A 17,626-nucleotide genomic window follows, 5' to 3' on the forward strand; every position below is an offset into this window, starting at 1 on the left:
ACAACATCCTCTTGAGTAATACCATTCTTTCTCATTGCTTTAATAACAATGCCAACTCTTAAATTTGTATCTTTCACCCAGACATCTCCTTGAGGTTCAGTTCTGTATCTAGCTAACAAATTGATATTTCCGTTTGGATGTCTCAGGGATCTATCTCAACATGCTTAACATGTGTAACGTGTTTATAACTTCTCCTCTTCCTTTATATCTTCTTCAGCACCAAGACCGGTTTATTTTGGACTCAGTCTATATAGTGCATGGATGAAGGACTCAAAACAAAACAAACAACACACAAAAACCCCTCACTTTACTCCTTACTAACTTTGTAATCATTAAGACTCAGTTTTATCACCTGTAAAATGAAAAAAACAATAGGTCCTTTCTTAATGTAATGCAGCATCAGACAGAAGCAGTGTGTGGGGCTTCCAATAAGATGCGGTAGCAGGGACTGAATTTACTCTCTAGCCATAAGCAGTTATTAATAGAAAACCCTCATAGGACTGTTGTGAGGGTAAAAGAGTATTTATTAAACACTTGAAATAGGACATAGCATAAAGTAAGCTCTATATAAAATTTTACTTTTTTATAATTAAATATAGATACGGTAAAAAATTGTAGAATGAAGCTATAAAGTGCTGCTTTAAGGGTAAATTAATAGTATTAAGTGTGCATATTATAAAAAGCAGTTCTCAAATCATTACTCTTAAGCTTCTGTTTAAAGAAACTAAAGAATAAGAGTAATGCCAAAACAGAAGGAGGAGTAAAGGCAAAAGCAGAAACCAAAGAAATACAAAAGTACAAAAGAAAGAAAATCAGAAATTAAAACCTGGCTTTTTAAAAAGGTTGATAGTAGTGATAAAATGCTAGCCAGTTCAGTTCAGTCACTCAGTTATGTCCGACTCTTTGCCACCCCACAGACTGCAGTGCACCAGGCGTCCCTGTTCATCATCAACTCCTGGGGTTTACCCAAACTCATGTCCATTGAGTCAATAATGCCATCCAACCATCTCATCCTCTGTCATCCCCTTTGCCTCCTGCCTTCAATCTTTCCCAATATCAGGGTCCTTCTTTTCAAATGAGTCACCTCTTCGCATCAGGTGGCTGAAGTATTGGAGTTTCAGCATCAGTCCTTCCAACGAACACCCAGGACTGATCTCCTTTAGGAAGGACTGGTTGAATCTCCTTGCAGTCCAAGGGACTTCCAAGAGTCTTCTCCAACACCACAGTTCAAAAGCATCAATTCTTTGGTGCTCAGCTTTCTTTATAGTCCACCTCTCACATCCATACATGACCACTGGAAAAACCATAGCTTTGACTAGATGGACCTTTGTTGGCAAAGTAATGTCTCTGCTTTTTAATATGCTGTCTAGGTTGGTCATAACTTTCCCTCCAAGAAATGAGTGTCTTTTAATTTCATGGCTGCAGTCACCATCTGCAGTGATTTTGGAGCCCCCAAAAATAAAGTCAGCCACTGTTTCCCCATCTATTTGCCATGAAGTAATGGGACCAAATGCCATGATCTTCATTTTCTGAATGTTGAGCTTTAAGCCAACTTTTTCACTCTCCTCTTTCACCTTCATCAAAAGGCTTTTTAGTTCCTCTTCACTTTCTGCCATAAGGGTGGTGTCATCTGTATATCTGAGGTTATTGATATTTCTCCCGGCAGTCTTGATTCCAGCTTGTGCTTCTTCCAGCCAAGTGTTTCTCATGATGTACTTTGCATAGAAGTTAAATAAGCAGGGTGACAATATACAGCCTTGACGTATTCCTTTTCCTATTTAGAACCAGTCTGTTGTTCCATGTCCAGTTCTAACTGTTGCTTCCTGACCTGCATGCTGGTTTCTCAAGAGGTAGAAAAGGTGTTCTGGTATTCCCATCTCTTTCAAAATTTTGTAGTTTATTGTGCTCGACACAGTCAAAGGCTTTGGCATAGTCAATAAAGCAGAAATAGATGTTTTTCTGGAACTCTCTTGCTTTTTCCATGATCCAGCACATGTTGGCAATTTGATCTCTGGTTCCTCTGCCTTTTCTAAAACCAGCTTGAACATCTGGAAGTTCACAGTTCATGTATTGCTGAAGCCTGGCTTGGAGAATTTTGAGCATTACTTCACTAGCGTGTGAGATGAGTGCAATTGTGTGGTAGTTTGAGCATTCTTTGGCATTGCCTTTCTTTGGGATTGGAATGAAAACTGACCTTTTCCAGTCCTGTGGCCACTGCTAAGTTTAGCAAGCATCTGTTAATTTCTGGTTGCAGTCACCATTTGCAGTGATTTTGGAGCCCAAGAAATTAAAGTCTGTCAGTGTTTTTCCATTGTTTCTCCATCTATTTGCCATGATGTGATGGGACTGAATCAGTAGTTATTAAAAACAAAAAAAGGATAACACTTTGACCAAGTAAGATTTGTTACAGGAATATAAGTTTGGTTTAAGTTTTGAAAATCAGTTAGTGTAATTCACTATATGAACCTACTAAGTAAGAAGGAAAAACTGTGATTACTGGAATAGATTCAGGAAAATCATTTGACAAAATTAAATGTTCTATAGTGATAAAAACTCAGTCAACTAGGGCTTGGAGGGGGACTTTCTTAGCCTGTTAAAGGCATCTAGTAAAGTCCAATAATTTGTATCACACTGTACATCACATTCAGTGGTATAAGACTGAATGCTTTCCCCCTGATAGGGAATGGGGACTGATGTTTGGTCATACCACTTCTTTTCAGGATTATAGTCATTGTAGTGAGGAAAGCAAAGGAAGTCAAAGCCATCCCAACTGGAAATGAAGAAGGAACTGCTTGCGTATGTAGAACAAAAAAAGTCTACTAAGTAAGTAACAAGTGAGCTTAGTATGAAGTTATTATACAACTTGTATTTCTTTGTACTAGCAATGAACAACTGAAATTTAAGTGAAAATAAAAACATCCACAATAGCATGTAAAAGTTGTTAATACTATGGAGAAGCTGAACAGAATTTTGCAAGATCTGTATATTGGAACCTATAAAATGTTGCTGAGGGAACTTAAAGAAGAACCAAGTGAATGAATGAATATCATGAATATGGATCAGAAAACTGAAATGAATATCAGAAAACTCAAAATTGTTATAGTATCATTTCTCTCCAAATTGATATTTGTTACTCAGTACAGTTCCAATCAGTTTATCCACAGGCTTTTTTGTAGAAATTGACAAGTCTAGAGTCTTTCAACCTAGGCAAAGTTAATGAGACTTTTGGTTTCAGACAGTATTCTCTGGAGTATTACATGACTAGTTCAGTTACTGATTTTGGAGATGTTCCTCTGGGCTTTTCTTTTGTCTAATTAGTTTCTTTACCTTCTCAATTGCTTTCAATTCATTTATTTCTCCTTTAAAGCCTATACTGTTTGTACTTTTTGTTTAACTTTTATTTTTAACTCCACATATCTAAAACTTATTCATTTTATTTCTTTCATTTGTATTCAGTAGCTCACTAGTTTTCTTCTTCCAGCTCTTGCTCCCTCTCCTCTAACAGTGTAACCTCCAAGTAGCAGCTGGTCAAGGCACTCTCTTATTCTGTACTTTAACTTTCTGGTGGTTTCTATCCTACTCTTACGAATTCAGCTCTTAGTATCCGGTTCTTGAAGCGCCACATGACGTGGCCCCAGGGTACATCGTAGTGCCTGACTCACAGTAAGCATTTAGCACACTTCAGATTAAATCTTTGCGTTAGAAGTCTCAGCAGAGCTCGGGCGTTTGTTGTTTCTCTTGTTAGCATTGTCTGAAGACCATACGCATGAGAAGTCCTTTAGATCTCATTGGCTTCTCAGCTTATCCTGGGATACGGAACTGTATGGCATGCATTTTAAGACTCATTTAATTTTGTTTTATCTTTTGGCTGTAGTTCATGCCATGTAGGGTCCTAGTTCCTGTGGCCAGGGATCAAACCTGTACCCCTGCACTGAAAGCACAGAGCCTCAACCTTGGACCACCAGGGACATCGTTTGCGTGCATTTAACAATAGGCTGGTTTTGTCTAGTAAGGATAGGTAATGAGGTTTGTCAGTAACCAGTACTCAGATGGGTAGAAAAAGACTGCTTTGGCTTTAATCAGACAAATGGTTAAAAAAAAAGACTGTGGTCAGAACTTAGGTTATGCTTTAGGTGACCCAAGCAGTTTAAAGCAGTACTGTTTTGTTTCCTATCTCAGGATACTAAATGCTTCTCTCACTTGTATTTTCTTATTTTTAAAGTAATTTTACCTTACCTCTTTTTTTAATCTTGTATTTTCTATCCTATTCTCATTTTTCAGCCATGACAGCCTCAGCACAGACAGCACACCCAGATGTTGCTGCTGGGCGTCAGGAGCTGCCGCAGCGGCACCAGGTGCTCTGCTTGTTTGGCAGGAGGATAGGAGATGACTGGCCTGCCAGTTTGCTGTTCCTTCCACATGCACTTAGTCAGATGGGGCACTGTTTTTGAATGAAAGTTTATCAGTTACAAAAATTAAGATTTTAACACTATAATCAACACATGAAAAGGACTAGTTTAAATTTTTAAACTGTAAGTGATCTTAAAAACATGTTTAGTTATAATATTTGCCTTTTTTGTTTTTGTCTTTTTTAAACTATCAGTTATTTCTAAGTGTAACAGATGCTAACTAGGCTCTGTGGTATTTTTTCTTTCTAACTGTGATTTGTAATGAAGCAGCTCTTTTAACATGATCTAGCAATCTGTGAACAGAGTAATGACTTGAATTTTAAGATTAAGCAAATTCATTTTGTTAACGTCACATTTTGTTCCATTTTGCAGCTTTGTGGTGAATTTTTGGATGAAGCCATTAAATTAATTGCTTGCCACCATGAGCAGAAGCAAGCGTGACAGCCATTTTTATAGTGTAGAGATTGGAGATTCTACATTCACAGTCCTGAAACGGTATCAGAATTTAAAACCTATAGGTTCAGGAGCCCAAGGAATAGTATGGTAAGTTTTTACTTCCAAAGTTAGGCAAAAAAATCATTAACTGCTTTGTTTTCTCCTCTCATAAATTCCATGGTAAATGTTTAGCTTGCCTCAAAAAATTAAATTAAAACTATAAAATTAAAGCTGTAATAATAAGTTGTTTTCTTCTGACATTAAGGTTTTTTATTATTATTCAGAAAACATAACTTTATAAATCAGCTCTGTCATCCCTAAGTGTAAATCATCATTAAATACTTGGTCTTAAGCCACATAAAGACAAATATCTATATCAGGAATGAATAAGTGGCATGCTTATTAATTCTATGTCTATTCCCATAACTAACTGTTCAGTAAGACGCTTCACTTAATCATCACTTTTACACTGTAATGAAATTCCGGAATTTCATAAATCTTATTTTACACTGGGGAATAAAGTCAGCTAACGTCTCATCGTATGTATTTCAAAACTATATGTATCTTTAAAATTGATTTACAAGCTAATTTCTACAAAAGACCTAGGCTTTATAGATCATTATGATTCCTTATAAACTGAAAATCAAAACACTCTTTGGGACAGTTCTGTTAATGATAAGTTAGCATAATAAGCTAGTGTTGGGGAGTCTAAGCCTCACTCAAGCATAATTATATCTGTATTACCTCTTCTTGGACCAGATTTGTTTTTGAATCTATTAAAAATCCTAAGTGTTTACAATCCTGCAGTTCTTCCAGGCTCAAGAAAAACTCTTGCACACAGCTCTTGCGTATGTCCAGAAAGAGACATACATAGCACGGTTCTTTGCGATACCATTGACAATAGCAAAGTTGATAATAGTATCAAATCTGTCAGTAGGAGAAGAGAAGTACAGTGGGATGCTGTGTACCATTTAAAATGAACGAGCTGTATGTATCGACAAGGATAATCAGAAAGGTAATGTTGAGTTTAAAAGCAAGATGTAGAATATACATATATATGTAGTTTAGAATATATAAAGCAATATCATGTATAATTGATGAATGCAAAGATGTAAAAACATTCATAAACACCAAACTCAGAGTAGTACTTACCTCTGAGAATAAGGGAAAAGGAAAGGGCTTTACCTATAATAATATATTTCTTTTAAAAAACTTCAGTAGAATAATGGTGAAATATTAGAATCAGTAAATTTGTGTAATGGGAACAGTAACACCACCAACTTTTAACAGGCATGAATTTGAGTAAATTCCGGGGGATAGTGGAGGACAGAGGAGCCTGGTATACTGCAGTCCATGGGTCCACGAAGAGTCAGACATGATCTAGTGACGGAACAGCAACAACAAAAATATCTATTCTCTTTTCTGTATTCTTAATTTATGGGCTGTAATTTATACTGTCACAAATTACAGAAGCTGGGTCATTTTACAAAGCATTATTGGCTGACTGGTTATCATTTTAACTAATCACATTTAACCACAAGTTAAATTTGAATAAAATAATGTGGTAATTATCAATGTTGTAAGAATTTTGAAAGCAAACTCTTGATTCAGATTCTAGCTCTTTGATTTATTAACTTTGTGACGCATGGCAAATTTACTCTTCTGTAGCCTATTTTCCCACCTAATACATGCATGGTTGTTGTGAAGAATATATGATTTATAAAATGGTTAATGGTATTTGAAAAATGTAGTTTCTGTACTGTTGAGTCGTGCCCCAAGGCCACAGAAGCAGGACCTAGGACCAGGGTCATCTCCAAAGCTAATTGAGCCCCTTTGTAACTGTCGCCAGGAGCCCCCGATCATCGCCAACAAGCTTCCTGACTCCAAATTAGGCAACGATGCCCACTCCAGTAAACACCTGTAGCACCCCAGCCAGTCACCTAGGAATTTCCTTTATGTTGAGGCTGTAAAAATGGGCTGTGAGCTCACGAAAACTGTAGACTCTCCCCAGTCCACCGCGCTTGCAGTGCCCGTATGATCTCTGCTCTATGTGCTTAATAAACTCACTCCCTTCTGAAATACTCTGTGTCTGGAAATTCTTTTCCAACCTGCACTTGGACTGCCTCAACAGGTACCTTCACTTAATCCTCAGGTAAGTGCTTTTTGAAATTTATGTACCAGAATTTTTTTTTTAATTGCTTTGGAAAGTAACACCAGTCCTAAGGAATAAATGCCTTCAAATTTTTGATTATTCCTTCCAAAACATGACTATGAAATAGACAAATAATAACTTTTTTAAAGGCACTGTTGTCTTATTGTCAGAATCAACTGGAGAACTTAATTTTTTTTTAAAGACATTATTTTGGGCCCCAGTTTTAGATAGTAAGATTCATTGGGTCTGGATTGGGGCCTCTGAATACCCAGGTGTTTCTAATTTGTGCACGTTTAAGAATCAATAATTAGAAATCTAACTTCCTTGGATACAAAATAGTTCAATGAGATACTTGTATTTTTCAATTTTAGACTTTGAAAGATTACTTTGATACAGTAGATAAAAAATTAATAGGAATGAAGTTAATGGTTAAAAATAAAACATGCTTTATCTGAAACAATCAAAACTTCTAAACATTTGCATGACCTCTGGTTTTTTTTGTTTTGCCTTTTTTTTTTTAATTTGGGAAAAACGTATCTGTAAATAATGGCACTTTCTAATAAAAATAATATGTTTTGGTATGTGTATGTATATATATATGTATATAGGCAATAGTTATGGTATATAGAATGTACAGATGTATCCTTTTATGCAGTGCCAATTTCTTAATACATAATTTCTTCGCTATATTTAATACAGTAAAATAACCACCAAAAAACCTCAGTTTCCAATTAGTCCAGTCCCTCAGTCGTGTCTGACTCTTTGCAAACGCATGAACCACAGCACACCAGGCCTCCCTGTCCATCACCAACTCCCGGAGTTCGCCCAAATTCATGTCCGTTGAGTCGGTGATGCCATCCAACCATCTCATCCTCTGTTGTCCCCTTCTCCTCCTGCCCTCAATCTTTCCCAGCATCAGGGTCTTTTCAAATCAGTCAGCTCTTCGCATGAGGTGGCCAGAGTATTGGAGTTTGAGCTTCAACATCAGTCCTTCCAATGAATACCCAGGAGTGATCTCCTTTATGTTGAACTGGATGGATCTCCTTGCAGTCCAAGGGACTTTCGAGAGTCTTCTCCAACACCACACTTCAAAAGCATCAATTCTTCAGTGCTCAGCTTTCTTTACAGTCCAACTCACATCCATACATGACCACTGGAAAAACCATAGTCTTGACTAGACGGACCTTTGTTGACAAAGTAATGTCCCTGCGTTTTAATATGCTGTCTAGGTTGGTCATAACTTTCCTTCCAAGAAGTAAGCGTCTTAGGTTTCATGGTTGCAGTCACCATCTGCAGTGATTTTGGAGCCTAAAAAAATAGTCAGCCACTGTTTCCACTGTTTCCCCATCTTTTTGCTATGAAGTGATGGGACCAGATGCCATGATCTTAGTTTTCTGAATGTTGAGCTTTAAGCCAACTTTTTCACTCTCCTCTCTCACTTCCATCAAGAGGCTCTTTAGTTCTTCTTTACTCTCTGCCATAAGGGTGGTGTCATCTGCATATCTGAGGTTATTGATATTTCTCTCGGCAATCTTGATTCCAACTTGTGCTTCTTCCAGCCCAGCGTTTCTCATGATGTACTCTGCATATAAGTTAAATAAGCAGGGTGACAATATACAGCCTTGACGTACTCCTTTTCCTCTCTGGAACCAGTCTGTTGTTCCATGTCCAGTTCTAAGTGTTGCTTCCTGACCTGCCTGAAAGTTTCTCAAGAGGCAGGAGAGGTAGTCTGGTATTCCCATCTCTTTCAGAATTTTCCACAGTTTATTGTGATACACACAGTCAAGCTGTGAGGGTTTCCCTCATAGCTCAGTTGGTAAAGAATCTGCCTGCCATGCCGGAGACCCTGGTTTGATTCCTGGGTCAGGAAGATCCCCTGGAGAAGGGAAAGGCTACCCACTCCAGTATTCTGGCCTGGAGAATTCCATGGACTGTATAATCCATGGGGTCGCAAAGAGTCGGGCACGACTGAGCGACTTTCCCTTTCACACAAAGGCTTTGGCATAGTCAGTAAAGCAGAAATAGATGTTTTTCTGGAACTCTCTTGCTTTTTCAATGATCCAGTGGATGTTGGCAATTGGATCTCTGGTTCCTCTGCCTTTTCTAAAACCAGCTTGAACATCTGGAAATTCACGGTTCACATACTGCTGAAGCCTGGCTTGGAGAATTTTGAGTATTACTTCACTAGCATGTGAGATGAGTGCAGTTGTGCGGTAGTTTGAGCATTCTTTGGCGTTGCCTTTCTTTGGGATTGGAATGAAAACTGACCTTTTCCAGTCCTGTGGCCAGTGCTGAGTTTTCCAAATTTGCTCACATATTGAGTGCAGCACTTTCACAGCATCATCTTTCAGGATTTGAAATAGCTCAACTGGAATTCCATCACCTCCACTAGCTTTGTTCGTAGTGATACTTCCTAAGGCCCACTTGACTTCACATTCCAGGATGTCTGGCTCTAGGTCAGTGATCACACCATGCTGATTATCTGGGTTGTGAAAGTCTTTTTTGTACAGTTCTTCTGTGTATTCTTGCCACCTCTTCTTAATATCTTCTGCTTCTGTTAAGTCCATACCATTTCTGTCCTTTATTGAGCCCATCTTTGCATAAAATGTTCCCTGGGCATTTCTAATTTTCTTGAAGAGATCTCTATTTTCCCATTCTATTGTTTTCCTCTATTAGGAATAGGTTAGAGAATAATTTAGGTTGGAGAATAGGTTCCAATAAGGTTAGAGAACAGTTTTAATCAGTATTATGCTACCTTTGGGCTTCCCTGGTGGCTCAGTGGTAAAGAATCCCCTTGCTGGTATAGGAGATGTGAGTTCTATCCCTGAATCAGAAAGATCACCTGGAGAAGAAAATGGCAACGCACTCCAGTATTCTTGTCTGGGAAATCCCATGGACAGAGGAGCATGGCGGGCTACCGTCCATAGGGCTGCAAAGAGTTGGATACAACTTAGCAACTAAACAACAACAAATGCTGATTTTCCAAGTATTACATAAAGAGAAATCATCTTTTATAATGGTCCAGGATGAAAAGCCGGAGAAGGCAATGGCACCCCACTCTAGTACTCTTGCCTGGAAAATCCCATGCACAGAGGAGCCTGGTGGGCTGCAGTCCATGGAGTCTCGAAGAGTCGGACACGACTGAGTGACTTCACTTTCACTTTTCACTTTCATACATTGGAAAAGGAAATGGCAACCCACTCCAGTGTTCTTGCCTAGAGAATCCCAGGGACGGGGGAGCCTGGTGGGCTGCCATCTATGGGATCGCACAGAGTCGGACACGACTGAAGTGACTTAGCAGCAGCAGCAGGAAAAGCATGACCTTATGTCTCAGTCTTCTAGACTCAGCTTTGCCTTCAACCTTCTGGCTGACTTTGAACAAATTAGTTAGCCTCTCTGGCCCTATGTCAGGCAGTGATTAATCCAAATGATTTTTTAAATCTCTTCAGTCATACTATTCTATAACTTTTAGGCACTTTACCTTACTTGTGCTTTACTTTCTTTGACCTGCCATTTGTGAAATGTACCATTTATCAGTGTCATATGGTAGAGAGATGAAGAGTTAATGAATATAGTGTTATATTTCCCAGAATTATAGGTGTTTCATTAATAGTTATGAGGTGGCTTCTGGTGTCCTGAAATCTAGCATTTATAAATACCTTGATTTTTAATTGTGCCTCCAAAACAAATTTTGTGTTTACTTTTATAAAATAGTCTTTCATATGGATGCCTTTATATGTACTTTGCTCTTTCTGTGTTCATTTTATTGTGTCTGAAGAGGAGAAGGTGATGTAGGATTCTTCAACAGGTGTTTTGAGTAGAATTTATGAGCACATGTATTCTTATCCTGTCTTTTCTTAATGTCGATTTGGGTGAGGCCTTCGTGTAGGCTCTCGGGTGTGTCTGTTGGACTTGAGTGCTCGTTACAGCTTTGTGCATCATGTGCCCATTGTGTGCCAGGTGGGTCTGGGGTGACCCCCAGTGAACACAGCCTCTTTCTTCACAGTTCATTTTTGCTTTTAATCCATTAATATTTTAAGAAATGTGTTGAGTACTAAGGGCTGGAAATTGAGTTGCATTTATCTTTGGAGAAAGTGAGAAATCTACATGAATGTTTCATAATTAAGTTTGCAGATTTTTGATTAAATTTTTGTTGTTTTGAAATTTTTTATTACAGTGCAGCTTATGATGCCATTCTTGAAAGAAACGTTGCAATCAAGAAGTTAAGTCGGCCATTTCAGAATCAAACTCATGCTAAGCGTGCTTACAGAGAGCTAGTTCTCATGAAATGTGTAAATCACAAAAATGTAAGTGAACATTCAGAACATTTCTTAAGTGGAAAATCAAGACCTCTTCATGAATACCTGAATATCAAAATCTTGTAAAATAGTAGGTGTTTTAAGTTGTTCTTTTGGGTTGAAACATTGCTTAAAAGTGTATCTGCATTGTGAAATTTTTCTCAACTTTATTAAATATTAGATGAAAAATACTTTATGAAATGAAGATTGTGTAATTTTCTGACATCTACTTTTCAAGAGGAATTTTAAACAGGTAGATGTTTTAGAACTCTATGTAGGGTTTATCTCATCTGCTTTTTGTTTTCTGTTAAGCTGACATTTCAGAAAACTGGAATCTTTGCACATAGATGAATTAGTTCCCATTATTCTTTGACATTAGCAGTTTAGCAGAAACTTTAAAAAATATTTAAATGAAATTAGTAAAACATTCCCAGTTCTATTTTCTAGTGGTTATAAAAACTTAGACATATGACTTTCACCCTTTTATATTTTTTCATTAAAAAATGCCTTTCTGAAATCCATATATTATATGTCTGGTGGCATTTCTCCAATCTGTTGCTGTTCTTTGTTATCATTGCTGTCATTGTTTCTGTTCACAGAAGTGAAGTTTCTCAGTGAATCTGTACATGTTTCTAGTAATGTTTACTTCTTTCAAAGTGGTCCTGTGCCACCCATTTAATCAGCCCTTGACTTCTGTTTGTCCAGTGCACAACTGATGCAATTTTCTTCATTTCTCTTTTGGAAAAGAAGACAGCTATCCATTTTAATCTTTTTTATGTAACAGGTTTATTATGATACAATTCACATACAACTAATCCATTTAATTCATTGGTTTTCAGTTAATTCACTGATATATGTGACTATCACCATAGTAGGTTCTATAGCGTCTTCATCACCTTACAAAGAAACCCTCTTCCTTTGGCTCACATTCCCCCATCTCCCTCCTCCTCAGTTCTGAGAAACCACTGATATCCTTTGATACCAGACTTCTACTCTGGGATTGACTAGATATTAATGAGAATGGTTTTACTATTTCTCCAAGTCTCCAAGTGTGTAGTTCATCTGGTTAGACATGTTAGGAGGCATTCATTTAGAACAATTGGATACTTATTCCTCTGTCTTAAACAAATTTGTTTTACCCTCTCCTATCTGAAAATTATTTTTCAGAATTTTAACACTGAACATGTACTGAACATGTATTTGGATGTCTTCTGTGAGCAAAGCCTCATGCTTAAATGACTCACATGGGCTCTGCTGCATGAAGTTTACGTCTAGAAAACATTCTAAGTGCCAACACATGTCAAAAATATGTGTCAGGTATTTTCTTATGTGTCAGAATTGCGAAAAGGAGTAAGAGGCAGTGGTGAAAGCACACCAGTGTATTAAATGCCATAATAACATCGATGTTGTGGGGCCAAAGTAGACTACTCCACTCTGTCAAGAACCAGGCATTGTCAGACCCTACAAAAAAAGCCTATCTTGAAGATTTGGTAGCATTTAGTAAGAAAGTGACAAACATAGGGAATAGAATGTTTAAAGGCCTTGGCAGTTTTTGAGAAACAGCCTTCTTGCTCAAGTATCAAGTTTAATAGAAGGCTTAGCAAGAGATGAAGTGGGTTGCTGTCCTGTCATGGAGGGCTTTGAATGTACTGCAGGGGAGTTTTAGAAATTTTTTTGGTAGCTTTAGATTTCTGAAAAGGTGAGTAATACTATCTTTTTATTACCATATATCATAGACAGTAAAATGGTAGCTGGATTTGCAGAAAACCATTGTTAGGGAACCAAGTGTTAGAAGTTATTACAGCGTGAACAATCTAGATGAGATGTTAGACACCTCAACATATGTAACAGCATAGGGGGTGAAAAGAGGTTGAAATTTACCCTGATAATAGTGAATAGATAGCATTCTTTTATTTATTATGGTGCAAATGGGGTCCATGGGGTCACAGAGAGTTGGACACAACTGAGAGACTGCACTTTTCAGATATTGAGAAAAAAAGTAAAAAATCACTCTGTGCTTTCTGTTGTAAAAAAGAAGATACTCTGGAAAAGTAAGAGGTTTGGGTTGGAAGGATAATGAATTCAATTTTATATTATTTTGAGAGACCTCATGTGAAGTAGCAATGAAAATCTGAGACTCATAAACCTGAAGAACCTTTAATGAATATTTGGAATTATCCATATAGATTTGGAGGAAAAAACATACATAGTATCACCCAGGAAAAGGGTACAAATAGAGAAGGGAGGAGGATTGGAAAAAGAATAGTGGAAAAGATTGCATGCCTATGGATAAACTGGTGAACTAGATGGGAAATGAGGAAATCTGGGAAAGTGCAGTTTTATGAAGAACCAGGAGTCAAAAGGGCTGAGGTTATATAAAAGTACTGAGTTGTATAAAAGCTGGCAGAAAGTACTTAAGATTTGCTTACAGATTATGTAGAGGACTGTATAATATAGGTCCATAATAATTGAATGTGCATAAATGGAATGGATTTTCTGGAGCTCTTCTGTTGGTATAGTTTGTGTGTGTGTGTATAAGACTGTGTTTTAGAGCAGTTTTAGGTTCACAGCAAATCTAAAGAAAAGTACAGAGATGTCCCATATATCCCCTGCCTGCATACATGCATAGCTTCCTGCATTATTAACATCCCCCACCAGAATGGTACAGTTTTTTTATAATCAGTGAACCTACATTGACATATACTTATCACCCAGAGTCCAGAGTTTGCCTTAGGGTTCACTCTTGGTGGTGTACATTCTGTGGGTTTGGACGACTGTGTAATGATGCATATATCTACCATTATAGTCTCATTCAGAGTCTTGTCTCTGCCCTTAATATCCTCTGTGCTCTGCTTCTCTCCCTGCCCCCAGCCCTGGCCATGAAGGTTTAATATATAAGATAAGGCGGTTACTTAAGCTTAGAACATTAGACTTGAAAAACTTCATACAGAGAGTGGCTTTTTTTTAATCCATGTATTTGCAGTTTCCAAATGAAAAATTTTCTATTTCTCTGCTTTTGCCACAGATAATTGGCCTTTTGAATGTTTTTACACCACAGAAATCCCTAGAAGAATTTCAAGATGTGTAAGTGTAATAATTAAAATTTTGTTCATACATATTATTCTTTGATTGTTACTGCATACTTTAGCTGTTATCTTTTTTCACCCATAAAGTTACATAGTCATGGAGCTCATGGATGCAAATCTTTGTCAAGTGATTCAGATGGAGCTAGATCATGAAAGAATGTCCTACCTGCTCTATCAGATGCTGTGTGGGATCAAGCACCTTCACTCTGCTGGAATTATTCACCGGGTTAGTAGAAAAAATGGTCATATCTTTTTTTAATCATTGAGGTTAAATTGATGTAACATAGAATTCACGGTATTTCAGAGTGCGCAGTTCAGTGATATTTAGTGCACTCACAGCATTGTGCAACCACTACCGATAGCAAATTTCAAAATAGTTTCATTGCTCCTAAAGGAAACTACCTAGCCCTGGTGGTCATCCCATCCCTTCTCTCCCCAACCCTGACATATACCCGTCTCCTCTCGGTGTCCATGGATCTACCTCTCTGGATGTTTCATATAAGTAGAGTCATACAGTAGATGAGCTTTTTGTCTGGCTGCTTTAACTTGGCATAATGTTTTCAGTTCCACCTGTATTAAGGTGTGTATCAGTAGTCCGTTCCTTTTTATGACTGGTGAATATTCTCTTGTATATATTTACCACATTTTATCTGTTCATCCATTAATGGACATCTGGGTTATTTCCACCTGTTAGCTTTTAGTGCTGTTAAAAACATTAAGGTAGAAGTATTTGAGTTCCTGTTTTTAGTTCTTTTGGGTATCTACCTAGGAGTTTTATTGCTGGGTCTTTTTTTTTTTTTTTGTGATAGTCTAGTGTTTATTTTGTTACGGCAGGTACACTTGAATTTCAAAAATTTAAAACATATAAAAAGTGGTTAGGGACTAACATTTGTATCAACAGTTGATAAATGTCTAAGATTGTTTATTATACAGCAGGGTACAATGGTAGTGCTAACGCCAACAGGGCACTGTGGAAATTAGTCTAAAAATTATTATTAGGCTTTATACAAGCAGCATCATTTGCTGCTGTTTTAGAATTTGGGGACACAGTCTGCTTCTAATGCTAAGCAGTCCATGAACACTTTTAATGTTATACAGTGTTATAGTAATTAGTTTGGCAAATGTTTCAAAATAAAGTAGAAATGTATTCATAACATCACAGAAATGCACATCCAGTTTTGTTTTCAATAAGAACCATAATAGGTACAGGTCAGAACTCTTCCCTATATGAAATAATTTACACACGATGAATGCTATAATATCACTATCTAAAATAATCACTAAATACAATTATTTTTCAGAAATAAACAAGCAAAGGTTTTTTTTTCATTATCAAATATCAAAAACATAGAGAATGTATTATTTAACTTTCTGAAGAACCAGCAAATTGTTCCCCACAGTGGGTACACCATTTTACATTTCCAGCAATGGTACACAAAAATTCCAATTTCCCCAAATCTTTGCTGATTCCTAATGACTTTTTCATTCTAGCCATCCTAGTGAATATGAAGTGGTATCTCATTGTGGTTTTAATTTGCATTTCTCTAACGACATTAAGCATCTTTTCACGATTGTTTTGTATTTGTATATCTTCTTGGAAGAAATATCTATTTAAGCCCTTTGCCCATTTTTTAATTGAGTTGTTTGTCTTTTTGTTGTTATCAGGATTCTTTATATATTCTGAATACTGAATCCTTATCAGATGAGTAATTTGTAAATATTTTCTCCTATTTTGTATGTTGTCTTTTCACTTTCTTGATCTCTCTTGATACGCAAACATTTTAATTTTCATTAAAATCAGTTTACGTTTTCTTTGGTTGTTTGTACTTTTAGTGTCTTATGTGAGAATCCATTGTCGAATTCAAGATCATAAAGATTTACTCTTAGTCTTTCACTGATCGTTTTAGCTCTTACGTTTGGGTCGTTGACCCATTTTGAGTTAATTTTCATATATGATCTGAGATAAGGTGCTAATAACTTCATTCTTTTGCTTGTGGAAATCCAGCTATCCTAGCACCATTTATTAAGAGAGACTGTTGTTTTCTCATTGAATGATTTTGGCATCCTTACTGAAATTCAGTTGGCTGTAGACATAGGGTTTTATTTCTGGACTCTCCGTTCTCACCTCCATTGGTCTTTGTGTCTGTGCTTTTATCAGTACTGCTTTATTTTGAACACTGCAGCTTAGTAGTGAATTTTGAAATGGAGTAGTACGAGTCCATCACCTTCATTCTTTCTCAATATCATTTTGACTGTTGAGGTCTCCTTGTGATTCCATAGGAATTTTGAGTATCAGCTTTTCCATTTCCACTGAAAAGGCCATTGGAATTGTAATAATAATAAGGATTTCATTGACTCTGTAGGTTGCTTGGGTAGTTTTGCTGTCTTAACTATATTTAGTATTCCAATTCACAAATATAGGTTGTCTTTCCACTTAGGCTGTATTAGTCTATTTTGTGTACCATAACAAAACAGCACAGACTAGGTGGCCTAAACAAGAGAAATTTATTTTCTCACAGTTTTTGGACGTTAGAAGTCCAGGACCAACATGCAAGTAAATTGCGTTTCTAGTGAGATCTCTCTTCCTGATGTGGAGGTAGCCGCCTTCTTGCCGTGTCCTCATATGCCCTTCCTTCCGTGCTTATAAAAAGAGAGACAAACTCTGGTGTCTGTGTTTCTTTTCTTATAAGGACACCAGTTCTTTTGCATTGAGCCCAACCCTTATGGCTTCATTTAACCTTAATTGCCTCTATAAGGGTCCTGTCTCCAGATATAGTCACATTAAGGGTAGGACTTCAATGTTTGCACTTGATGGCGGGGGCGGCGGGGAATGCAATGTAGTCTGTGACAAATCTTCTATGTTTTACAGTTTTCAGTGTGCAAGTCTTTTCACGACCTTAGTTAAAATTTTTTCCTAGGTATCTTATTCTTTTGGAAACTATTATAAATGGAGTTATTTTCTTAATTTCTCTTTCAGATTGTCCACTGCTAGTGTATAAGAAACTGGCCCTTCTATTCTTAGTTCCCACTCACATCCCATTGACTAGAATTAATCCCAGGCTGGAAAAATGTGGTAGAGAGGATGGAATATTAAGTTAGTCCACTGCTCCTGTCACACATTCATACGAGTTCAGCCCTTCAGAGATAGAGAGAGCAGTGCTGCTCAGCGCCTGTGGGAGGGTGCACGCTGGTGTGTGTGTCCTCAGGTGCTGAGTTGCGTCCGGCTCCTCCCCACCTCAGGACTGC

The 17,626-nt window shown here is 37.3% G+C and overlaps 1 protein-coding gene across 2 annotated transcripts in view; it reads left to right on the top strand.

Annotated features, from left to right (window-relative positions):
• Positions 1-2,333: 2,333 nt before the first annotated feature.
• Positions 2,334-17,626, top strand: part of MAPK8 (mitogen-activated protein kinase 8) — a 37,725-nt gene continuing 22,432 nt past the window's right edge. The window contains exons 1-5 of one of the 2 annotated variants that reach the window (XM_010854409.1): positions 2,334-2,823; positions 4,782-4,952; positions 11,174-11,303; positions 14,320-14,378; positions 14,468-14,606. In XM_010854409.1, the coding sequence (XP_010852711.1) occupies positions 4,831-4,952; positions 11,174-11,303; positions 14,320-14,378; positions 14,468-14,606 (450 nt within the window). In that variant the 5' untranslated portion in view covers positions 2,334-2,823; positions 4,782-4,830. The remainder of the gene's footprint in view (positions 2,824-4,781; positions 4,953-11,173; positions 11,304-14,319; positions 14,379-14,467; positions 14,607-17,626) is intronic. The other variant, XM_010854408.1, reaches the window with a different exon arrangement.

Source organism: Bison bison, unplaced genomic scaffold (assembly GCF_000754665.1).
Source record: "Bison bison bison isolate TAMUID 2011002044 unplaced genomic scaffold, Bison_UMD1.0 scf7180017864341, whole genome shotgun sequence".
NCBI classification, from domain to species: domain Eukaryota; kingdom Metazoa; phylum Chordata; class Mammalia; order Artiodactyla; family Bovidae; genus Bison; species Bison bison.